This window comes from Protopterus annectens, chromosome 1.part2 (assembly GCF_019279795.1).
Source record: "Protopterus annectens isolate FY-2018-M chromosome 1.part2, PAN1.0, whole genome shotgun sequence".
Classification (NCBI taxonomy): Eukaryota; Metazoa; Chordata; order Ceratodontiformes; family Protopteridae; genus Protopterus; species Protopterus annectens.
The window spans coordinates 133,743,673-133,770,293 of NC_056727.1; the positions used below are offsets into that span (position 1 = coordinate 133,743,673).

The 26,621-nt window shown below is 39.4% G+C and overlaps 1 protein-coding gene across 4 annotated transcripts in view; it reads left to right on the forward strand.

The window, feature by feature from the left end:
• The first annotated feature begins 663 nt into the window (after positions 1-663).
• Positions 664-26,621, forward strand: part of CCDC88A (coiled-coil domain containing 88A) — a 4,373,054-nt gene continuing 4,347,096 nt past the window's right edge. For 2 of the 4 annotated variants that reach the window (XM_044055303.1, XM_044055313.1), the window contains exons 1-2: positions 668-1,589; positions 1,675-1,775. In XM_044055303.1, the coding sequence (XP_043911238.1) occupies positions 1,527-1,589; positions 1,675-1,775 (164 nt within the window). In that variant the 5' untranslated portion in view covers positions 668-1,526. Of the gene's footprint in view, positions 1,590-1,674; positions 1,776-26,621 lie in introns of all 4 variants that reach the window. The other 2 variants (XM_044055294.1, XM_044055285.1) reach the window with 2 other exon arrangements.

The window sequence follows — 26,621 nt, forward strand, 5'->3', positions numbered from 1 at the left end:
TTCTTAGTCCTAGAAATCCGGACAAAGCCAAAAATAATGGGGGATTAAATGCCCAAAAATAGGGACAGATTTTAAATGTTGCTCTTATAAACTTAGAAAGTTGCTAATTAGAATAACAGGTTATGCATATCATGCATTTACTGAAGAAGATGAAGTCTGAAACTCGTGTCTGTCATTGTTTAGTGACTTCAGTTCTCAATGATCAGTCAAAAACACACTTTTTAAAAGAACTGACCAGAGACATGAGGCAAAAATGTGGACATTCTGCAAAAAATCTGGACAGTAGAGAAGTATGACTAGTATTAATTGGCATACCCAGTACTGGGTAGACTGACGTAATAAAGGCATGGCTGCAGGTCATTTTTGTGTGTATATATTTATTGGGAAAGAATGAACATGTGTACTTCCATCATTAGGCAAGGGACATTTCTGGCTAGAACTTGTCTCAATTTACCCACTTGAGAAACTGCAACAACTGCTACTTAAAATTCTCTTTTTTTACAATTGTATTATTTCCAGCATAATGTAAACAGTTTTCAGCGCTACTCCTTAATGGAAGTATCAGTCAAGGGTGAGATGGATAAACTCCCATGCCTTGCTCTTTTACTTTCTTCTTTCACGAGCACGACTCTCAATCAACAGTTCTCTGATAACGCCAGCCGAAGCGGACGGATACCACACAGCGGACGGATATTCAGTTCTTTTCCAGGCTGTTTCTCTGACAACAAGCAGCTATAGTAAAGATGCCCCCCACCCCCATCGTGATTGACGTACAGTGGCCGTTACTTGGATTGCAGTAAGTGGAGAAAAGAGACATACGGTAGGCTGTCAATATGAGGGTAATTTTTCTTATTAAATAATTTATCTGAAGCGAGGAAAGTAGAAATAATCCAACTCATTTAAGCAATGAAGCTGCAGTGATACTGTACATCTTGGAATCTGCTGCCAGACATTGGAGGAGTGGCTTTTTGGTACACAGGAATGGCTATCGGCACGCATTCATAATTTCGCATGCTGTCCTTAACTGATTTCCTACTGCTTTATGATTAAAGTGGAATGAATGGATTACATTTTTTTTCTGGATTTTTTGTGTAAGGACTGCATTGAGTCTGTACTGCCCATTTCTCGCAGTAAGGGAGCAGATGGAATGAGTTGATAATTAGCTGGTCATTTTCACTGGAATTTATCTTGTTCTTTCGAAGGGGCTAGGCTGCTGTTTCAACTGAAGTGAATTCGCCCCGAAGGCGTTTTTTATTTTCACTGTAGATGCGCTGATCTTACATGGCAAAACGTAGACGTGTAAACGACTGCTTTTAAGGAAACACTGTGAGGATGGATTTTTGTGTATAAATTGCTGGAAGGTCTTTGGCTTGCTAAATTATACAGTTGTAAAAATAGTAGGTGTTCTCTGGATACAGCCACCTATCCTGTGTTTGCAGATGAATTAATACGGTAACCTAACGGTTAACGTCTTAACGGACAAAAGATCTCAAAGGAGTGAACAGTCAGTCCCCTATTTTAGCAGCATGGATAACGAAATTTTTACACCCCTTCTGGAACAGTTTATGTCTAGCCCGTTAGTGGTTTGGGTAAGTACATATTTTCTTTTAACTCTATTATTGTTATGCATTTTTGTAAATTTATAGTGATTATGTTATTGTTTTGCTTATTTAGGTCAAAACGTTCGGACCTTTAGCTGGAGGAAATGGTGGAAACCTTGACGAGTACGTAGACTTGCTGGATGGTATATTTTTGAATGAGATCATGCTTCAAATGTAAGTGGTGCTTTTATAACATGGAAGAGTGCCTCTGATAAAAAAAATCAAGTTTGAATGTACTTTTGATGTTTTGCCACTGAACATCTTGTAGACTAAGCCATACCAAACGTTTTCTTTAAATGACATTGATATTTTGTGTTGGGAATATGACAGTTTTATGGTCCACCCGTAGAGCAAATCATGATTGTTGAATATAATGAGTAATGAATCGTGGAATCTCGACAGGAAGCATATTGGCATCTGCGGACTGTACACTCTCACGTGTGTATATGTATAAAGTCGCCTTTGTGTAGTAGTGCCAGGTATCCTTCAGCTGCATGCCTTAGAGCAAGAGTTGCTGCCCTGGTCCACTCGTTTCACCAGCAGATTTACTTTTTTGGCGGGGGTTGCTTTATAGAGCAATAAACTGCCGCTATTTATGTCCAGTTGAACATAACCGGTATTCCTAAAATCTGGAAACTGGGTGCTTAAGTCAATACAGCATCAATTTCTCTACAATTGCTGTTAAGATGTTGGGGGCGCAGTGCTCATTGCTGTGATCAGTGACATTTCGTATTGAATGTTGTAGTGATGCAGGTTGCTTAAACGTGAGAGTTTTGTATGTTTACAGAAGCTTCCAGTAAAGTAAGAAGTGAAGGACAGGATATGTGACGTTTGAGGTGGCAGGCATTTTTGGAGGAAGCTGTGAATCCATGGAAACGTAATCGTGAAAAAAAGGTGTGTGTTGAGGGGGGCTTGGAAGTGTGGACCTATTTTAAAGGCACTGTTTCTCAAAGCGGTGCAAGTTTAAGTATATGTTTATCTAATTGGTTGTAGAGTTCAGATTTTGCTTGAAAGCATACGTACGGTACATTAGTGCACTGTCTAAAGAATTACATTAGATGAACACTAAACGCTTTAATTTAATTCTCTAGGAGTGTCAAAGTCTGATTTTACTATTTCCGTTAAAGATTGTGAATAGCGTTAAACTTTAATATGTAATTGGTGCAATAGTCTGAGAGAATATTATCTCCGAGGACCAGGACGTAATATAATAGCAGTTCACCTCTAAGTCTGCAGGTTTCTCCGTATTTTTTATTGTTTGATAAATGGGTTAATGGATTGACCCAGCATACGCCTTTTTTAGCAATTACTGAGTCGCAAAAAAATAAAGTGGCAGGACATTGTTTGGGCGTATCACCTAAGGGGATAACCGATGTGTTTGAAGGGAGACAATCATAGATGGCCATTACCGCGTATCCAACAGTCTCAAGAACTAATATGGCTAAGCTGCAGTACCTATATTTCTTACTTTTCATAGTGCGTGAAATATGTGACATTTTTAAAGGAGTTCTGTGTCCTGAGAACTTTTATTGTTAACTGCATTAGTGGACCGACTCATCATATTACTTTTTAGTAGCAACCCAGGCACAACAATAGAGGCATTGTATGTGGGATCGACGGTGTTCATCAGGACATGTTTTTTTGGGTAATTTTAATTGTGGAACAGCCTCAAGAACCACAGCTGTTGTGGCTAAATCATACTACCATCCCTCAACTTTTTAGTTCAAGAAATATTAAAGCCTATAGTAAATGGGGGACAAAGACCCAAAAATAGGGACAATATAAATATTGCTCTTATTCTAGCAACTTTCTAAATTTATAACAGGATTTCTGTTATTCATTTCATGAATGACATGAAGTCTGACAGTCAAATGTAAGTAGTTATTTAGTTACTTAAACCCTTCGTGAATTGCCAGAAAACCACAAATTTTACGAAGAACAGACCAAAACTATCAAAAAATATGCATAAAAAACTAGGGTCATAGTGTAGAACACATCAATATCTCACAACATCCACAAGAAAATCTGTAGCAGCAACCTACTTACTCCTATCTCTTTTGTATGCAGTACCTTCAAGTCCAAACTTGATGTATGCTACAATAAAATACCATGATTTGCCACATGTTAATCTTATAAAACTCGCCACTGGACAGCCCTAAAGGACTTAAATTGGCTAGAACTCCCAAATCAACTAACCTACCCATAATTCACCACTGCCCACAAATGCATCAAGCCAGATAATTGTCCTTCTCTAAACAGCATATTTCACTCAACAGCAGAACCCCATGATCCAATAACAAATCTTACCTAGTTGTAATTAAAAAAAGCTCTGCTGGAAACTCACTCTTCTCACTTTGTCTCATTCCATCCCATTAGCATTAAAGCTTACAGAAACCAAGTAACCAAGCCCAACAGTGAAAAGTGACACTGCAAGAAGAAAAAAACGCTGTTCCAAAGCCACAAAATTGTATTTTAATAAACAAATGTAAGTGCTTTTGTTTCCAGTGCTACAGAAACATCTTCAGACAAACGAACACTACCTCACATCCTTTAAATATTGTAAAAACTTCACTTCCTTGAGGGAGTGGGGCCCAAGTTCAAGGCATGTTATTCACCAACTTATGCAACCTCTCACTTTCTAAAATAAGGTGGCACCAAAATGCAAGATACAAAGTTACAAAACATTTTATCTTCATAAAATCCTATTGCATTTTGAATACTAAAATCTAAAATATATACAAACATAGAAGTTAATGCCAATAATAAAGTAGCATAAGTTGTTTTGTATACTAAAAAAATACATGTCATTTTGTAATAAAAATCAAACAATAGCTACTTTCAACTTTTAACAGGTTTGATCAATATATACTCATTAAGCCCTGGGGGGGAAGTGGCATTTAAGAGAACTTGCCAGTACAGTTGCCTTTTCTCCACTAAGGTCTCTGTCATCCCCTCTGTCTAGTACACCCACCTTTTCCAAAATAACAAATACAAATTTCTTAAAACCAGGACACGTGGTGGAATGTTTATAAAGTGCATTACTTGTGTTTTTGCTCTTAATAGCATAAAGATGCTGATAAATTATCTTACTTTAAGGGGCTGTTTTGCCAATATAAAAAGAACAAGTAGCACAAAAACTGATATGAACAACCCCTTTGGTATTAGTCATATTTACCTTTAACAGTAAGTAAAAATGGGCAACCTTGAAGATGGAAACTACTAACTTCCAGGATATAATTACACTGTTGGCAGGCCCCATATTTTTTCATTCCACACCTATTGGTGTGGTTGTTCATTTGTTGCTTTTTTGTTTCAAAAATACTCTTTTTGTTATTTATATAAACGAATTTGGGTTCTGGGCCCAACCTACCCAAAAGTCTCAATGATCCAAAAACCTTTGCCCAGTGTTTCTTCATAGTGTCCTGTAATAAATATGTGGATTGTATTCTAAAACTAATACTTGTGACAAGTTTTGCCAGTCATGTCGAGTATTAGTTTCTTGACCATCAAGATTAATAGAATTGGTACCCACATGATTGTTGCATAAAAGAGGCTTATATCTAACATCCCTATTTTCCATAACATAATCATTGGTGGTATCCAAAAAATCTTTGGGGTAGCCCCTTTTGAGGAACATACCAACCAATTTCGCAACCTCTGCTTTGAGCACTTCACCATCTGAAACCAACCTACAGAGCCTGAGTAGCTGACCTTTTACTAATCTTTTCTTTTGCCAGATCGGATGCTGGCTAGAGAAATGTAAGTAGGCATTCTATCATTTATTTATATATATATATATATATATATATATATATATATATATATATATATATATATATATATATATATAAAATCTACATATATATCTATAAAGATGGAGAACATCGATATCTGTGCAGTAACAGAAACCTGGTTCAGGGCTCCCGAGAGCACCCCAGCACTACCAGGTTATACCTCATACCATGCTTTTCGGCCCCAAAACTTGGACCGAACCACAAAAGGAGGGGGAGTATCGATATTCATCAAAGATACCCACACCTCCAGGTTGGTGGCAAAGCACGAAGCATCAGAGACCATCCATGTGCAACTAACAGTGGGTAAAACTGCCTTCCAGTTTATAGCCAGTTACAGACCACCCTCCCAAACCCAGGAACCCCACTCGGCCTTTCTGAGAACACTGGAAAATATGAAGGCCTCTCCAAACACCATTATATTGGGCGACTTCAACTACCCAAACATAGACTGGGAGCATTACTCTAGCTCCAACACCCTAGCCCAAAGGTTCCTAGAATTTATAAACTCAAATGCTATGGAACAACTTGTTACCACTCCCACAAGAGGGTTAAAACATACTGGACCTGATCATCACCAACATGGGGACTCTATGCTCCAGACCAGAAGTGTATCCCTCACTGGTAAGATCAGACCATAAACTAATCTCACTGGATATTCACATCCTGACCCCACCCCCTGCCCAGAAAACCACAGTGAAAAACTTCTCTAAAGCAAATTTCACACTCCTCAAAACCGAGGTGGAATCCTTCAAAGCCCCCGGGCCTGTGGAAAATACGGCCCAGACCGCAGAATCCTTTATAAACGCATTCTATGAACACCTTCATGAATGCATGGATCATGCGATCCCAAATAAAACCAAGACCCAATCCTCCGAAGGCAGACGTCCATCTGGTGGACCCCAGCCATAAACAAACTATACAATAGAAGGAGGAAGCTACTAAATGATGGAGCAAAATCCCAAAAAGGGAAGGCATCACTGATCAGTATTAGCAAAAAACTACGGGCACTCCTAAAATTGTCTAAGGCCAGCTTCGAGAGAAAAATTGCACAGGACACTAAGGATAATCACAAGGCTTTCTTTAGTTATGTTAGGAACCTGGGTGGTAATTTCCAGATATGCTCAGAATTAGTCCAAAATGACAAAAAAATACACTGAACCCACAGACCTTGCCAACATCCTAGCTGACAGGTTCAGCGCAAACACCCCCCCCCCCCCCACCAAAAGGGCAAATATCTATCCCAGCAGAGTGCTGCCCCCCTGACATCTCAGATGCTCAGGTAAGAGCCGCCCTCTCCAAAGCAAAAAACACAGCATCAATGGGACCAGACGGTGTCCCGGGCTGCGTCCTACATGAACTCCAAGAAGAGCTAAACCCAAACATAAAACTACTGTTCAATCTCAGCCTTACTACAGGATATGTGCCCAAAGAGTGGCGTACAGCAACAGTGGTCCCTCTCCATAAAGGTGGTGCCTCAACGGATCCTGGAAACTATCGCCCCATAAGCCTGACTAGCTTGGTCTGCAAAGCTATGGAAATGATCATCCTGGACCTCATAAATAAAGATATTGGGGACCTTCAGACACTGGATCCTACCCAGTTCGGCTTTAAGGGCAGATCCTGCCTCTTAAACCTGGTTGAGGTTGATTTCTTTGAAACAGTCACCAAGGCCATTGACGAGGGGAAGGTGGTCCACGCAGCCTACCTGGACCTTGCAAAAGCCTTCGATACAATACCCCACTCGGGCATTATAGATAAGCTCACCAGCTTAAATATAAACCCCTATGTCACTAGATGGATTGCAAACTGGCTCAAGGACAGAACCCACATGGTTAGAATTGCTGGAGCCATGTCAGACTCCAAACCAGTTACAAGTGGTGTCCCACAAGGCTCAGTCCTGGGACCTCTCTTGTTCGGTATATATTTCTCGGAGGTACAGGCCAACACGGAAGGGCTGTGGCTGACAAGTTCGCAGATGACTGCAAACTGGGTGCCATAATCGACTCTCCAGCCGACACAAGCATCCTCCAAAAGGGCCTCATAGAAACAGATAACTGGTGCCAGAGCCATGGCCTCAAGCTAAATGCCAAAAAGTGTATAGTCATCCCCTTTGGCAAAAACAAAGTGCCCACAAATTACCACATAGGTGGTAATCCATTAAGTACAGAAGAAGTAATTAGGGACCTGGGGACCCAAGTTGATAGCAATCTCTCATTTGACAACCACGTGGCCAAAGTGGTTAGAAAAACATTTTATATAGCCCACCTAATCATGAAGAGATTCACATCTAGATCAGGGGAGGTCATCGTGCCTCTTTACTCATCCCTCATCAGGCCCATAATTGAGTACAATGCCCCTTTTGGGATGTACCTTACCAGACACCTGCAGCAACTGGAAAGACCCCAAAAGTACCTCACCAAGAGGTTCAAAGGGCTCAAACAGATGCCATATGCTGCCCGGTTAAAGAAACTCCAGCTCTACTCAGTGGCATACCGCCTGTTCAGAGGCCATCTGTGCCTGACGTATAAAGCCATGTCCAACCCGGAATTAATGGACATGCTGCACCTCAGAAAATGCTTGCAGGAAATGGATGGGATTCAACCTTAGACAATTAGAAGAAAAAGGACCCTTAAGCTAAATGCTGACATGCAAAAAAAAAGGCACATTTATTTCAATTGTCTGTTAAGAATTACTATTACATGGCTGAAAGCTGTTAATTGCTTTCGTGACATGGGCAGGGCAGTTTGTAATCGCTAACAAATGTCCTTTGTGAGCAATATTAGTCTTGCATGGTGAAAGTACAGTCATTCTTTGATAACCAGTTTAATCCATTTCAGGGTTGTGGAGGGCCAAGGTCTATCCCAGCACTTTTTTGGGACAAGGCAGAGGTATTAATCTTGGAGAGGATACTCCTGTGTCTCAGGATGTTCATAACTAAAATACGTGGAGCATAGCTTATGACTTCTGGGGCCAAAGATTAAAAAATAAGAAACAAAGGGCTAAAATTAGGAACAGACAGTTTTTAAAATGGTTTTTGAAATCTGTATGCGTTTTGTGAAAAATAAGAAGTATGAAACTCTTCTGGCATTCCTGACTAATCCTCAGTGATTTACCAGAAAAATAAGAAATTTTACAAGTGACAGGGGGAAAAGAAAAAAGTCAAAAATCAGGAACGGAAGAGGTGTGTGTATATATATATATATATATATATATATATATATATATGGTTCTACCTGACTTCGTCGACAGCGCAGAAGACCGACATCGGAATCCGGAGCTCCAGAAGATCGAAAGTGAAGAAGACCGACGCGAATCCCGAGTGGCACAAGAGCGACAGTGCAGAAGACCGACACGACGGATGACAGCACCAACGCCGAGGGTGCCGACACGGGGAAAGGCTGTGTGAGGCAGGTAAGTGTGGAGATTGCGGTCTGTGGGGATAGGGGTGGGTTAAGTGAGTTAGGGTTAGGGGGTGGGTTAAGTGAGTTAGGATAGGGGTGGGTTAAGTGAGTTAGGGTAGGGAAGCGATAGGGGTGGGTTAAGTGAGTTAGGGTTAGGCGATAGGCGGGTTAAGTGAGTTAGGGTTAGGGACCTTAGGGTTAGGTAAGGTTTAGTGTGGGATTTTGGTGTGCTTGTGTTGTGTGTGTGGTTTGTGGAATGGGATGTGTTTTGTTTTCAATTATTGTGGTGTGTGCAGTGTATGGGGTTTCGTGTTTGTGTACCGTCGGTTATTTCGTTGTCGGTTATGTGTGGTTTCGTGTTTATGGACTGTCGAATATGTGGTGTCGGTGATGTGGTTGTCGGTGTTGTGTGGTTTCGACTATGTCAGGTAGAACCATATATATATATATATATATATATATATATATATATATATATACATACATACATACATACATACATACATACATACACACACACACTTCAAGTCAAACCTAAACTGAGGCTTTTTATTGGGAAAAAATACCTATGAAATTGCGTATTTATAGGTAGTTACTTGTATATATGTATGCTTTAAGCGATATACATACTGTGGAAAAAAAAAAAAAAAAAAAAAAAGGTTACCCAGGCATGCTTTTTGGTTTATTCTGTATTATTAGAGGATACATTCTATACAAGTTGGCTTTTTTTTTCTGTCTACTAAAAACTTAAGGATTAATGCATCAGTGTTTGATCTGGAAATTCATTTTGCTGAAGCCACCGACATTCTGTATAGATGTTTTATTTCTGTTCTGTGTGGCCTTCTTTTAAGGCCTCCTTGAAAGCAGATATTTGTGCCTGTGGGTCCCAGCTTGTTACTGAACATTGAAACTAGTAAGCAACATTAACTACTTGTGGGTATTGCAAGACCTGTTCAGTATAAATCATGTTTCTTAAGTACTGTACTTCAGTGATGATTGGATATTCTTGTGAACCGGATCAGTGTTTCTTACAGTTTGTGTATTTTGGACAGACCAATGAAACCTGTGATTCAGATTGTGAGCTGGTTCTGAAAATCCATGTGTTACTTAAGATACATACCATGGAACCTAGTGCTGTTGGCTTCTGGAAACAAACTTGGGTTTGTCTGATTGAAAATCTCCTGAAAGCTGTGTTATTTTTTTTATAAGAACAGTCCTGATGCCCTAGTTTAGTTCTTGTTAATTAATGCAAAGCTTTTTCTGCAATTGTTTCTCTGGTAACTTGGGGTCCTGATTACACAGTATGGTGATTTGTTCAAATGGACATTAAAGATCAGTGATAAATGTAAGCGTAATTACCCTCCTAGCTTGTCAGCCTTTCCCACTTATACTGATTGAATACTCCATCCCATTGAAAGAAACTGAACAAGTGAAATTTTAATTTTTTTTCAAAAGGTATTTTAGGCATTGTATACAGAAGGCACTGGATGGCTGAGCACAAACTGTAAGTGTGTGTAAGGTTTTGAGCACCTTCTGTGCTTGAGTTCAGGAACTGGAACCTGAAAGTCGCATGATACACTGGTTATGGATAGAGTTTGATTTTCTTAAGTTACTTGCATTTTGCTTGGCTGGTATTATTAATGCTTTGCAGTATTTTTGTAGAATATTTTCATTGTTTCACAATAAGTTGAATTTTGCAGTTAATAGCTCTACAGTTCTTTAACATCATTGAAGGTGAACTCGTGGCTTTAAATCTGTGGTGGAAGAGCATTTTGAAATTTGCTTTGTGTACAGAACAGTTTCTTACCATGTGCAGTTCTGCAGAATGTAAGTGTGTAAATGTATATGATCTGGGCAGCTTCATTGAGATGCTTCTTGTGGTAACCTTGGACCTGTGGAGAAAATTTTCAGCAAAACAATAACTTTATCTATTTATTTTATTATCTGTGACATAGCCAGCTGTGCAGCATTGTTCCACATGTATCTTTTATGTGGAATTGTATTTTAGCGAGAGTTTTTAGTTAAATCTGTTAAGTGGATAGGTGGGCTGATCCACACAATTAATTTGCAGAATTTTTTAGTAGTGTCCTAAAAATTTCTTCTTACAAATGCAAATGTTTTAATTTAGATTAGTGTTTTGCCTCAGAGAGTTGATAAATAGTTATTGGAAAATACCCATTGAAAAGTATCATGGTAGCTGGAAAAAGAAAAGTCCTCCTAAAGTGAACTAGGCTTTTTACCGATTTTAGTTTTGTGCTTTAGGGGGCCTTAAAATAGTAGACCTTTTTCTCCCCCCTCTACAAGTCAACAGTATTTGCAGACCATAAGAAATGTCTAATGCTGCACTAAGCCTGTAACATGTATTACCCTGGGTAATCCTTACATATGCGAATATGCTGATGTAGTAAGCAGCTTTTTTTCAGGTTCGTGCAGCTGATTTTTTTTTTTTTTTTTTTTTTTTTTTCAAATTGCTTAAAGTTATGTCTTTGTGTGGTACATTTCTGTTATAAATGTAGTACACTGCAAAATTTGAAAAGCTTCTGCTGAATTTACTTAGTATAAAGGCAATGCCTTTGCTCAGATGTGCACGTAATTGCTGATCAGGACTTTTTGGTGCTACTGGCCTGCCAATTCCTGCTTTTATTTTATTCAGTTATGATATAGGCAAACTTAAAATGTATGTAAAAGTAATTAAACCATATTAACAAGTTCACATTTACGGATACTTGTACATATCTTCCATATAACTTAATCGGTCCAACATTACTTAAAATTGTTCAATTCTTGTCTTCTCTTAAACCTCATTCCTTTTCCAAAACATTTTTCTGCATGTATCTTTCCCAAATTTCCATATTTTTTTAATTTGTGTAATTTTATTCCCAAGCTTTTCTAAAGACCACACTTCCATTTTTTCATCTCTGTTAACTATATTTACTATTTCTAGTACAGTCTGTTTAGGCTTTGGTTTCCATTTTCTAGTAATTGCTTTTTTTGTCAGCCACCAAAATTTAAATGCAACAAGGCCTTACTATGTCTAGGCACTTCTGATTCTGTATTACAGCTCAAAAAGTCATTTTCTTTCTTGCACTCATTTGCTTACCCGGAACCCCTGACACTGTACTCTATAGGGAATCTTTCAAAGTTTGCTAACTGATTACGCTGTCTCGGGTACCTCTTTTTTTTTTTTTCCCATTACATACCCAACATTTGCCATTTACTTGAAGAAAAATATTTGGAATTGTCTTTTGGATATAAAGGTAGCCATGCAAATACTTCCAAGCAAAACTCCTAAATCTTTTAGACTTTGTTGCATAGCTCTTTCCTTTTTGTTTCTTTGTGAATTGCCTATTTAATCTCTTTCCAATCTTTTCTGGCCTACTTTGATTCCTATAGTTATGGTGCAATATTTTATAAATCCTAATATCCCTTTATTAACAGCAGCTTCTGGTCTAAATTCAACCAAAAACTCAACCAGTTCAGATATTTCACTTAGTGTTACCCTATCTTTTTCTTTTTTCCAATACTCTGACATCAGTCCCTGATAGGAAAGACAATCTTTTTAGTCTGCAGTCCAAATATCTTCTTGGCCTCTTCCCATTCTGTTTCTTTTCCCTGTCTAATTATTTGTTCCCATTATCTTAGTAACACATTCCAGCTCCCTCTTGCCTATTCTCTGTGCCACTAATTACCGTCATCCTTATCGGCTGAATCTCCTTTCAACATTTCTGTGTTAGCTTAGTTCTTGCTGTACTTTCTGCTACTTTACAAGTGTAATATTCTGTATAACTGTCATGTTATTCTCAAAGATGTGCATCTGAAATCCCACTCACGGTCTCCTTTTTTCTTGAATTTCCCTCTGCTTCATCATCATCCCTTTCCACTTTGAATTGTAGCTTTCTGCTAGTTATGTGTTGGAGCCTTTTCTGTGTAGGGCTAACATATCCCTTCAAATCAGGTAATCCTGACCCTCCTTGTTTTATTGGAAGGGTTCACTTATCCCACTTGAGTCTTGCCCTCTTCCCATCCAAGATTAAATCCTTCATATCTTGATTAATTACTGTCCACAGCTTCTCCTGTTAATAAAAATGTTAATCTGTGTATACAACTAAGGAGACTAAAACATTTTTACTGCTTGTATCTTACTACAGTAGAGAGTTGATTATCCAAACTAATTGGGATCTAGGTTTAGTTCTGATTATCAAACATATAAATGAACTGGGTAAAAATTTTTTTTTGCATTTAGGGAGTACACTTTTCAACCATTCAGTGATTCCAGTGCATAATAAAGAATATGTTTCACACCCGAGCAGGCTACAAGCTCAAAAAAAAAAAAACATGCACAATTTTTTCCTACCTGAAAACTCTGGAAGGGTACTTTTGTATAGTTGATATTACGGATAATAGACTCTCTACTGTAGCTATATACATAGGCAAGAGCTTCTAGTTTCTCAGTTTTTGTGTATCCTTTTTTTTTTTTTTTTTTTTTTTTTTAGTCTCTTTCCACGTATCCTTAGCTGCCATAACAGAAGCCTTTTTAACCCATACCCCTAAATGAGTATAGCCAATTAATGTGTGGGTTCATAATGTATAGTTGTAGCCTTAGTTCATTCATTTTATATCCCAAAAAAGGAAAATAGTTCTTTTGAATGTTTCACAACACTAAAATGTCTGCAAATAAGACCAATTTTACTTGAATGCCATACCAGTTATATCTTTGAATTTGAGTCCTTTATTTTCTTTGCCAGTGGTTCTAAATATAATACAAATAACAAAGGGGAAAGAGGATTCCCCTGCCTAGTTCCCACTACAACCTATCAGAGAGGACCCCCCCACACTTAGATTTTTAGCCTCTGATCTCTCCTATAACCTTGTAATTATTTCAGGAAATGCAAATGCTGCCATTTTCCTAATCATAAAATCCCAGCTTACTCTGTCGAATGCTTTCTCAGAATCAAGACCCACCAACAGCAGTGGTGTTTTCTTGCATTATGCTTCCCTCTGGTTCATCATTGTTATGTTTAATGGCATATGCTTGCCTCCTCTCCACAAAACCCCAGTGATTTTATATCTCAGTTTTGGCAATACATTTGCCATTCTTTTTAGCCATTGTAGACATTAAGCCATGATTACAGTGTGTGTGTTAAAATTGAAATGGGCCTGTTTGAAGCTAAATGTGATGGCTCTTTATTATCTTCAGGGTTTACAATCACCACAGCTTTTTCCAGGATGTTGGTGCTTCCCCCTCTTTTTTAAAATACTGTTAACAAATCCCTCCTGATCTTTATCATTTTCTTCCCTTCTAGCTTCTAAACTTCCATTGAGATGCCATCTATTCCTGGAGACTTTCCTACAGATTTATTGATTATAAATCACCATTTTTTGCCTCCTTCATTCTATCTTAACTGTTAATTGTTGAAACGACGCATGTGGCTGTAACCTTTAACATATTTAAAGCTCCCATAAATATTTCCACTTGTACCTTTAGATTTTTTTTTTCCCCATTTCTCTGTTTTTTTCAAATTTTCATAAAAATTCTGAAATGCTTCTAATACCTCTGCAGGATCTCTGTTTTTTTTCTTGTTATAGGCTCCCTAAGTTTAGCAACAATCCTTTCTACTTTCTGTCCAAGTCATTGTGCCATACATTTTATAGTAAAAAGTAATGTCTTTCAGCTTTTCCCGGTTAGGGGTCGCCACAGTGGAACTGGTCTGCTAATGATTGGCAGCAGATTTTTTATGGTGCTGTTTGCCAACCTGATGCCCAACCTTCGAAGAGGGCGCACCCATTTATGCATGCACCTACCTGCATGTCTTTAAACGTCACTCGACCATGGGGTGGACATGCAGACTCCATACAGAAGGCACTGCAGCCGAGAGTCAAATGGGCGAACCTCTTGCTGTGAGGCGACAGTGCTAACCACTGTGGCCACGTGCCATAAGTTTATAGTAACTATCAAAATAGTTGTTTAACAGTGTTTCTAAACTCATGTATATTATGTAGGTACTCCCTTATTTTCTCTCTAACAGTCTACAAATGTGCCTCTCTCTGTTCTGTGAGGTTTCCCTTATTCTGTAATACTTCAACGTTTGTCAGCCTCACTAAGTAGTTAGTTACTTCTTAACCATATCTCTCACTCTTATTGCTGCCCTATTTTTAAACTCCACTTTCATCTTATCCCACTCTGTATCTACTACTCCCTAGACATTTCTGTTTACTCTAATAACTCCTGAATAACTTCCCCGCCTGCCTGTTTAAAAAGAGAGGAATTTAAAGAATAGGTAGTAGAAATGCCAGTGTATTGTCTGTAGTTCATTACCCTGCATTTTTATGTTTGTAATTGACACTTGATCTGAAATAGTTATTGGATGTATTTCTAAGTTCTCACTTAAATGCACATGTTCCTGTGAAATATACTTTCTTTCAAGTCTATCCCAGTTATTGTACCCTGGGGGAATAATACGTAAATTCTCAAGAGTTCCTATTACTGAATTTGCGTCTTCCATACCAAATATTTTCATAAACTGAACTGTTTAATATACTGTCAGTCTTACTTAATCCACAACAGCTTACTTTATATTCCTACATGCAAGAATTCCCCACGTTTCTGACCTTGCCACCTCCTCAGGAGAGCTGTTCTGATCATCATTTGCACCTGTGTGGAAAATGAAATGTTACATTGTCGCATGTTTTCAGATTGTCTTGTTCTCGCATACGTATTTGTTTAGGAAGATGTTACCATCTTGGAGTGTTTTGCATGGCACTAACTTCCCTCAAGGAATCAGTACTGTTTTGGGTTTTGCCTTCACCTATACTATTTTGTTTTTTGTTGTATCAGTTAGGAATGATTCCATGCTTTTCTACACTGAGGTCACTGAAAAGTCTTTTTAGTTTTGATACTAGTGCACAGTTGCCCTTAACACAGAACTTGTCAATTTAGCTATAGCTGTATTACACTTCTGGATTCACATTGCCTATCTGCTTTTCATTTCTCTAGACACAAGAACTATGAGACTTGTAACTTGAGTGCAAAAATTCCTGGAATGCTTGTACTCGGGCTGCTAAATTTGCGAACAAGTGACCAGAAAATTCAGCATTTTTTTTGCTGGGGAATGCAAGTCCTCCCCTGCACCCCCATTTTAAAGACTAGCCTTCCTCAATCCCATAACTTACTAATTTGTAAGTATAGTGAGCACCAAACTCTGAGCAAGTGCTACCTTGAGCCAGCATCCTTGATTATATGTATCCTGTTACACTACTTGCCTGATTTGCTAAATCAGTGTATACCACATTGACCAGAAATGGTCCCAACTCAGTCAAAAAAAAAAGAAACATTTTATGTGGGGGCACGCTATAAACCAACCCGGAAATCGCAAAACTGTGGGGAAAGGGTAAAATCCCACTTCACTGTGTAGCAATCTTACGTAACCAATACCTGCATCTTGCTGTGAACCAGCAGTTTAAACAAATAAATCCCAACTTAAACGTGTGTGTGTGATGTATTATGAATACGGAAGTGTTGGGGGCTTTCTTCTCAGCAAAAGTGCTCTTTTATAATTTTAAATGCTTTTGGCTTTGCTTTGATGTGCTCACAGTTTTGATGATTATCACAGCACAATTGAAAGCTTTGCACGAAGCCTGATGATACATGCATAATGCTATTAAAGAAGTAAATATCAGTTGTGTTTAAAAATGTAATCTCTGGAATTCATTAACAATCTTGTTGACTTGGCACAAAACCTATTCTATTTAAATGGTTTAATGCCATGTGAAGTAGTGCTCATAGAATATGCAGGCTGCTCAGCTCGCCTATATCTTTATAAGCACCGTTTCGTGACCAGCAGAAGTGTTGGCGGCCATGAAAAGGTGCAAAGAAGGTAGTCACACAATGTAAATAAAAATGGCTTGCCTGTAGGCAAACTTGTTGTGTGAGCACCTGCAGACATCTTATACAAAGTACAGTAGACTCCCTCTTGTCTGGTCTCGCTGGAACCAGATCTTAGGCTGTATAAACGAATTCCTGGTTAATCGGAAAAAGGATATAAAATATTTACAGGTTATAAATTAACTAAATAACAGGATTTGTGTTAGTATGGATATTTTCTATTGTCATTATTTTGCCCAGAGGAGGCGGAAGTGTTGTTCTTTGTCTTTTGCTAGGACTACTGCAGAAATTTGATGGCCGGTTAAAGAGAGGCCGGATAAGAGAGAGCCTACTGTAAGGGCAAGTTGATTTGAAAGATTCAAGATGCATAGGTTCATAGGTGTTTACTAGGCTAATGACCACAAGGGCCTTTTTAAGCCTAGCCATGCATCCAAAATCTCTGACTAGTTCTGATCCCCTTGATAAGTGTAAGAATAGGCTTGGGAGATGAACCATTTACAGGTTACCTGTTTGCAACAGAGACACAAGTGCTAAACCAGGGATGAATTTCTGGTTTCCCATCCAGTTGTCCAAGTTGCACTTGAATTGGATTAGGGAGGAACTCTGCTTTGCATGGATTAGGGAGGAACTCTGCTTTCCATGGATGGGGAGCCAGTTCCATAGACTGGGTAGTTTCTGGGATACATACCCCTCTCTCCAGCAGGTCCTATTTATATCACAGGCAAGGTTTAAGTTTTTAGAATGGGTAATTCTGGTACTGTTTGTTTTGTGGATATGCAGGCGATCCATCAGAGTGGGGTCTGATAATGCCCTGTATGCAAGGTATAGATCTCCCCTCAAAAGCCTGTAGGAGACAGTACAGGGATAGGGCCTTGAGGCGGTCTACATAGGACATATTACTTATACCCTGTATTCTTTTTAGTGAGGAACCTCTGTGTGGGCGTTCCAGTTGTTAGATATGCCTGGTTAGGTACATACCAAAGGGGGCATTGTACTCTGTGATGGGTCTGATGAATGCCGAATACAGTGGAACATTGACTTCCTTGGACTTGGATGCCATACCTTTGTTTATAAGTTGCGCAACATAGTATGACTTCCTCACCACTGTAGTCCTGTGATGATCAAAGTCTAGATTACTGTATGCGTGTCCTTAAGTCCCTAACTACTGGGTCAACTCTAAGGGTTGTGTTGTCAATTTGATAGTTACCAGTGATGGATGACTTTCCAAAGGATAGTGTTATGCATTTCTTGGCATTTAGTTTGTCCATGACTCTTGATACCAGTTATTTGTCTGTGCCAGCCCCTCCTGAAGAACATTTGTGTCAGTGTGAGATTCAATGACAGCTCCTAATTTGCAATCATCTGCAAATTTAGTAAGCCAGAGACTATTGACATTGGCCTTGACTTCTGAGAAGTATCAAAAAGGAGTGGTCCAAGGAATGATCCTGAGGGACTCCACTTGTAACTGGCCTCTTTGTAGAGGTGCACTCCCCAATTCTAACTTCCTCAGTCCTGTCTGAGCCATTTGGCTATTTTCACCGGGTGGTATACAGTTTTGTACTTAACCTCTTGAGTTTATCAACAGTGCCCAAGTGGGGTATTGTGTCAAATGCCTTGGCCAGGTCATGGTAGGCAGTGTTAACATTTTTGCTCGCATCCATTGTTTTAGTGATCTTCTCAAAGAAGTCCACCAGGTTGAGTAGGCATGATCTGCCTGTTATGAAACCAAACTGGGTTGGGTCCAGTGTCTGGAGGTTTACTATATCTCTGATCATCTCCATGAAAATTCTTTTAATGGCTTTACATTAGTAAGACTTACGGGTCTGTAGTTTCCAAGGTCTGTAGATGGCCCACCTTTGTGCAGAGAGATGACCGTTACCTTTCTCAATTCATGAGGCACAACGCCTGTTTGAAGGCTACAGTTAAATAGTAATTCCAGATGCCCCGATATGTCCTGTTTCATGCTGTTTAGAAGGCATCCTGGGATATTGTCTTGGCCCATTGATGCAGTGTTCTTGGTCTTGGAGAGAGCATTAAGGACCTGTTCCCTAGTGATAGTAGGGGAGTTTTGATATTTCCTGAGGGAAGGTTGAGGGGGAGAGAGAGTAAAGTTGGAGCGAATTATCAGCCAGGAGGTTTGCTATATCTTCTGGCTCGGTGTAGGTGAGCTCTGCACACAATTGTGTATTGCCTTTGAGGTTGCGGACATGTATCTAAAGAATGCTTTGTGGTTGTCCTTGGCCTGGGAGGCCAAACATACCTCAAATGTGGCTTTGGTAGACTCTATTTGTCCTCTGAGTTATTTGTTTGGTTTAATGAGAGGGCTTTTATCCTGCTGGGTGCTGCACCTCCTAATTCTTTGCCTTGATTTTCTTCCTCCTGTTATACATCAGATTGGTTTTGTGATTCCACCAGGGTAGCTTGTTTTTTGAGTTCTGTACTTCTTCCTGGTGGGTACAGCTGTCTCTATACAGCTATTAACATGCTTGTATAGGGTTTCTGTGAACAGTTCTGCATAGGCAGAAGTGTTCTCAGAGTTTATAGGGTTTATAGGGGTTTGACATTTTGCCAGGTTCTCACTTAATAGCAGGAGGTTAGACTTAGAATAGTTCCTGAGTATTCCCGGTTTAGCTGGGGGTCCAGGCTTTATTTTTACTTCAAAGGAGACCATTTTATGGTCTGACCTTACCAGGGAAGGCATTACAGTAGGGGGTGTGCAGCACTCTGCCATATTAGTGAGGACCAGATCCAGTATGGTTGCACCTCTAGCTTGTGTATTGACTATCTGGTTCAGGAAGTTTGTGTTTACAAAATCCTGGAATCTCTGTGCACGTATGTTTGATGTCCGTATAGGATTCCCAGTTAATAGTGGGGTAATTTAAAGTCGCCCATGAATATTGTATTGGGTTGGATGGTTAGTGTTTCTAATAAGTTTTTAAATACATGGTATGGGTTTCCCAGGTCATATAGGGGGACCTGTAGCTTGCAAGGAAGTGGTAATGGATTTTACCTATAGTAATTTGAACATGGAGCAGCTCAAGTGCATTGTCCTGTTTGAGCAGCCTTGATGCATATTTATTTTTTATGTAAATAGAGACCCCTCCAACGTTAGTCCCTGTCTGCGAAGCAGCTGGCCTAAATGTGTGGAAGGCATTATAACCCTGCACTGTTGGTGTGCTGTCTGCGGCTTTTAACCACATCTCTGAGATTGCACAGACATCAGCATCCTCTAGGGTAAGGAGACCTTCCAGGGAGTGGAGTTTTTTGTTTAGGCTCCTAGCATTGAGCAATAGTACCTTTTAATTTTCTTGGTTTTGATTTGCTATGTCGAAAGCATTTTCAGTTTGGCATTGCCTAAAAAAAGGCACTATGGGGGAAGTTAAATGGGGAGAATGTACACTGAATACAATAGGATTATTGCAGAAATAAGTGGGGAGGATAAATGCAGAAAATGTACTCTGATAATGCAGTCAAAAGTGTTTTGTCAGAAAGAAACGTTTTTAACATAACTTCATATTGATACAGTAATAACTAATCTGTTCACAGTTCTTGACCCACGCACATAAATAAAAACAGCAACAATGTAATAAATGGGAGTAAATGTGATGTAAATGTTAATAACGTGCTGAGTTGAGATGACCATTAGCAAGGACAGTAGATATGTTTGGGGCTATTCCCATAGACTGCAGTTATTGATTGACAAGAATATACTGGGAATGCATGTGTTTTAACCAACAGTGCTGATGTATTCTCCACTTAATCGTGTATGAACAGGAAGAAATTAATCCTTCATCTGTTGTATCATGCAGTTTAGAAAGGGATATGTTTTTGCCATTTATTTGCAGCCGTAACAGAGGGTATATTACTTTTAAAAATGTGTTTGACAAGGATGTGTTGTGCATTCATGCAAGTACTCAATAGAGAGAGAATACTCCAAAATACACGATTGATGAATGGCAATACAGATCTGACGACATTTCAGTAGTTCAAGGTCTCTATTAGTAAATGGAGGGCATCTACTACATGATTATACTGGCTATATGTATGAAGAAATTACAGTGAACAGTGCCATAACAGCATGTACACACACACACACAGTATCCTAACATAGACCCACTCATACTTTGATCTTGCATCATGCCATACAGTAAGAAATGTTATGTAAGTCCTGGTGTCCTGTAAAGCTCTACAGTGTGAAGAAAAGAATTACAGTAATGCATAAATATTTGTCTGAAGACCTGCAGTACAGAGTGTTGTATGGAAAATACAGAAAATAAATAGTACCTGTGAGCAATCGGTGACATAGTGAACATCTGCATCTTGCCAGACTGGAACATATGCCAGGACAGCTTTCAGAAAGCTGCGTATTAACCAGTGATGCTGCAGAAATAGGCATAAAGTTTGTGTCATGAAGGAACACGCTCTAAGGTTTACAGCATTTTCCTGTTGTAATGGTTTTGGATCCTGTACTTATGAGTTTGAGGCCTTAAAAATGTGTCTGTCTGACTGTGCCATAAGTACGTTCTTTGCCCAAGACAGTCCTGAATGATAGTTATCTGATGGGCAGATAACACCACATTCACATCCCTGCCTATCGTAATGCATACTCTACACAGGAGATAGCAATGGAACTTGTCACAAATAACTGAAATTAAAGTAAGCAAGGACCTTTGATGATTTGTACAATATTAATTTGTCAGAATGATGGTTGATGGTAGGGGGGCAACTTTGTTAAAATATTCACATGACTGTGAACAGTCCAGTGTCAGTGCTTTTTGGCCAAGGAATCGTATGTATGTGTGTATTTTTTATATTGTATAATAATATATGTATGTATGTGTGTTTTAATATACACTGCCCCAGATTTGAACCATAACTGTGTAGATATGCTGCACAGGTATGCATGTAGATTGTACACATCAGTATTCAAACTGTTTCACTGCCATGAAATTAGAAGATGTATTTATATTTCTTTGTCCAGTGTAAAAAAAAAAAAATGTATACACATAACTTGATGCATTGTTTGTGTAATGTCAGTACATTAATGGTTCCCTTTGAAATGAACAGCAAGCTATGCAAGTCCACTGACTAATTACATATATTAATCACATGCGCAACAATGGACATCTTCTCACACCTATGTGAAGTCTTTACAACATATTATTGTGTTGCAAACAATTTTTATATGAAGTAAAAGTGATGGGGAGGCCTCTCCCACTGAAATTGTACACATACCTGTGGTGTATGTCATTTATGCGTAATAGTATAATGACACACACTGCTTAAAGTTAGTGTGGGATTTAAACACCTGACTGTGACAGGAGACGCTACATGATATTGTGAAGAATGAACATGCCATGGTACAGTTGCTACAGTTTTTTGCTACAATTTTGAGATACTTGGATATTAGAAGGTATGTCGTCCTGTGAATGCTGCAAAGGATATGTGTGCCTGTATTGTCTTTAAAAGACTGTTGCTATTTGTCACACAACATTGCCTGATGGTAGATATACCCAAACACACTTGGTGGGTAATGCAGTCATTGCCTTGACTGTAGAATAGCAATCGTGCACATTGTTTAGATAGATTTGAACGTGTGCCCTTATTAAGGCAACGACATACAGAATATTGTCTCATTTCCGCACACCACAGAAGTCTTAGTAATTTTGTTAGGAAAGCCATATTTCATCCATTGGCTTTGTATCAACTAAAGCATTTCTCTGAAAAATTAGGAGAATTTCTTGTAAGAGGAATCTCTAGCTATACATGTATACAGCAGATGGTTGAGAACATTGTTACTTACGTGGATGTTAACAGTCATGCTGACATGATTGAGTCTTGGAGTATTGTCTAGATTTGAACTGACTTTACCCAAGATCACAAGGTACAGAAAGTTGCCTGAATTGCACGCACCACAGAAGATGTTTGCTTACAGTTGTGACAGGTCACATCTGATTGGATGAGATCACCATTGTTTAATAGGGTGATTGTTTCTACTGAAAAGGGAAAAAAAATGGTTGAAGAGCACGATAACACTACACTGCCTCACATCCTTTGTGCATTAGAAGCCTTCTCTACACAGCCCAGTAGACAAACACACACTCACAGTTGTCAGTCATTGCTGGATTCAAACTGCTTGCCTGTTTTTAGTTAAACCGGCTTGATAGCAGAGTAGCAAACGGACAGCACCAGAGGATAAGTCATACCACAACTGCGAGGTAGTTTAGTTTTGAAAAGCTAATGTAATCATTGTGTTTACAAAACTGGGTTTTGCCTAGGGATAATACAGATTTATAGGGTAGCCCTCTGCCAGAGAAAATATGTCTCCTAAATTTACATAGAGCTGTTGTCACGGAGCCAGTTGTACAAGAGAACCTAGAGAACACTGTATTAAACCCAAACACCACAGGAGAAGTGCACTTATGAAAGAATGACATCAGTATGTTGCAGGGAAGATGTTTGTGGTAAAAGTAGGATAAAGTGCAGAGTCCAAAGTTGGTCATCTCCTGAATGGAAGTGGACACCACACATCTGTTGTTGAAACTTTAATTAGCGGACACTAAAAACACACACATGAAAGTTAACCACTGTAAGATACAAACCACCACATAACTAGTTACACAGTCTAGAGTGCAGAGTATGAATTGCAAGTGCCACAGGAGAAGTCTGACTTTAAAGGTATGAAAGTGTACATTTGAATGCATTAAACCTTCACTGTTAAGAAGATTAGCTACTGTGCATCACAGTTGTGGGACAAGTATGTGTCTGGACAGGTCCACTTACTACACAGTGCTTGTCACATGTAATTACACTCCTTTTTTTTTTCCTTAACACTTATTTACTGTAATTCATGTACATAGGTAAGTACTAGGGTATCTGCCCGAGGGCATCTGTAAGCCTAGCCAGAATGTGTTGGCTTTCGCCACCCCCTTAGATTAGTTCCATGTGCCTCTGTCCAGCAGAGCCATTAGTTCCCTGTGCCTCTGTCCAGCAGAGCCACTGCAGTGATCCTCTGGGTAAATTTTCTGTTTCTCATCCACTCGTCAAGGTTTTTCTTGAAGCGTGTTAGTGAGGGGCTTTGCATAATATAGATTGGAATCTTGTTCCAAAGCATGGGGAGTCTCTGGGACAGGAATCTATCCCTCCAGCAAGTCCTTTTTATCATTATGGTGAGGTTTAGATCCCTAGAGTGTGTGGCTCTTGGGGATTTGTTTTTTAGGTGGAGCATGTTCATCAATTCTGGGTTGGACATGGCCTTGTATGTCAGGCAGAGATCACCTCTGAGCAAGCGGTATGCAACCGAGTACAGCTGGAGTTTCTTCCGTTTGGCTGCATAGGACCTCTGTTTGAGGCCAGTAATCCTCTTGATGAGGTACTTCTGTGGTCTTTCCAGCTGTTGCAGGTGTCTTGTAAGCTACATCCCGAATGGGGCTTTGTACTGTATGATGGGTCTGATGAGTGATGAGTAGAGGGGCACAATAACCTCTTTTGTTCCAGATGCGACCCCTTTTTTTTGATTAGGTGGGCCACATAGGATTTTCTAACCACCCTGGCAATATGATTATCAAAGGAGAGATTACTATTTACTTTGGTCCCCAGATCCCTTATTACATTTTCTGTATTTTGGGGACTACCACATATGTTGCATTGCATTGTTGGACCCGTTTCAGAGTGTGGGGTGTTAATGACTATCACAACTGGGAAACTGATTGTTGAGCAAGTATTCCTTACAGATCATATTGGGATGATTGCATGCAATTATTGGCTCACTGCCAGTTATATGGGCTCATACTTGCAGAAATGGACACTTCCTAAATATGACCATACACTTATGAATAACCCTGATGGATTATGTGTGAAAACATTGCATACTGTTGTAACAAAGTTGCATTTGTGACCATTAGAGTGCAGACCTACATAAACACACTCGATTAAGTGAGTCAACATCACTATGAAATTCGGATAGCTTTGTTTCTAAATTCCATTAACATATTCAGAAGTTGTACAACCTACTCACATAATTCTTGAGTGTCTCTCTGTCAAATTCTGTCTGAAGTGCACTGCTGGCAAGCTCATTTCACAGCTGATGGGGAAAGTATTAGCACATGAGTAATCTTAACTTTTAAAAGTAGACTGTGGTGCTCCATGTTGATATTTTGCTCAGACAAGCAATGTACACATATAATCTTGTCCTCAGTCTGAGGGAATACAGAACAGATGTGTTTTGGTCATGTCATGATTTTCATGATTTACACATTTTGTCGTAACAGTTTATTAGTCACTATAGATATAGATGTGTGTGTGTGTGTGTGTGTGTGTGTGTGTGTGTGTGTGTGTGTGTGTGTCTTTTTAAGAATAAGGGTGATGTGCAGAGCTGTAGTAACTACAGAGGGATTAAACTGATCAGTCACAGCATGAAGTTATGGGAAAGAGTAGTGGAAGCTAGGTTAAGAAGGGAGGTGATGATTAGTGATCAGCAGTATGGTTTCATGCCAAGAAAGAGCATTACAGATGCGATATTTGCTCTGAGAGTGTTGGAGAAGTACAGAGAAGGTCAGAAGGAGTTGCACTGTGTCTTTGTGGATTTGGAGAAGGCATATGACAGGGTGCCTAGAGAAGAGTTGTGGTATTGTATGAGGAAGTCGGGAGTGTCAGAGAAGTATGTACGAGGGTAGTATGACAGCGATGAGGTCTGCGGCATACCTCCCAACTGTCCCGAATTACTCTGTTTTTACCGAGTTGTGGGGTCCAAATGAAGGGGTTCCACGATTCCCGAGTGGCACCCCTTCATTTCCGATTTGTTTGCTTTTCTTTTTTTTTTTTTGAATTTTCGCGCTGTCGGAGCTGACGTCATCACGTGCGTAATGATGTCAGCTCTGTCAGCCATTCGGAATTGAGCTTAAGGAGCTCACGTCATCATTGCTGGCTGCGAGCAGTCGGGAATTAAATAGCAGCACTAATGGCAGTTTCTGAAACTTTCTGTGCTTTGCTGTCGAGAGAGGAAAATGCTGGCTGGCTTTTCAAATGCTGCCGAGAGAGGTGCTGGCTTTTGCGAATGCTGCTATTTTCGGATGGAAAAACGAGAGAGGGACTTTGAGAGGTGCATTTAATTGTATGGTGGTGGATGGAAAACTAACATCAGCAAACTGATTTGAAAAAATTCAAGACAGTTACCTTTTTGGAAGACATCCTTAAGTCTAGGAAGTGGAATGCGACTCGAGTATGAAAGTCTGGAGAGGCAAGTCATTAACTGCATTTACATAGAGAGGGTCAGGTGCATACACAGAGCTCTTCTGGAAAGGCAGTCCAGGCAGGTGCTGAGGCGTGACTGAGGTAGAGATCTGTATCCGAGGGTGCAGTTCTAATGTACATTTACTATGTATGCATTTTGAAAGCAGTGTTGGCATGAGGATCTGTACGCACTGATGGGATACGATCTGTGGTAGAATAATGTTATACAACTCATGCTAGTAGCCTCAGTGCTGCTTTTCTTAACAAAATTGCCCCTTTTTCTTGTTCTGCTGTTATCCCAAACACCTCTGAATGCCTTTGACAAATTACAATATAATTATGGTTCAGGCAGTATAGCTCAGGGCCGACTTTTTTTTGTGCAGTCGAACTTATTCAAAAGTATCATGGTGGTTTTTCGTTCTAGCTTCCGCCTTTGCTTCTTATGATACTTTAATTTCCCCCACTTGTCCTCAATATGGTATATCTGAATCACCCCCTATCTTTTTTCATTGGTTTTGTATTGTAAATTTGTGTGTGTGTGTATATAATGTATACAGAGAAACAAGATGACAAACAAGCAGATTTCTGACAAAGTAAATTATCTGCAAACAGGAACGATGTACCTGCCATGGTTGAACGTCCAAAATATCTATATTTGATACATTTGCCTGTTGCTGTTTGTTGGACAACATATTCTGCAGGGTTTGCACAA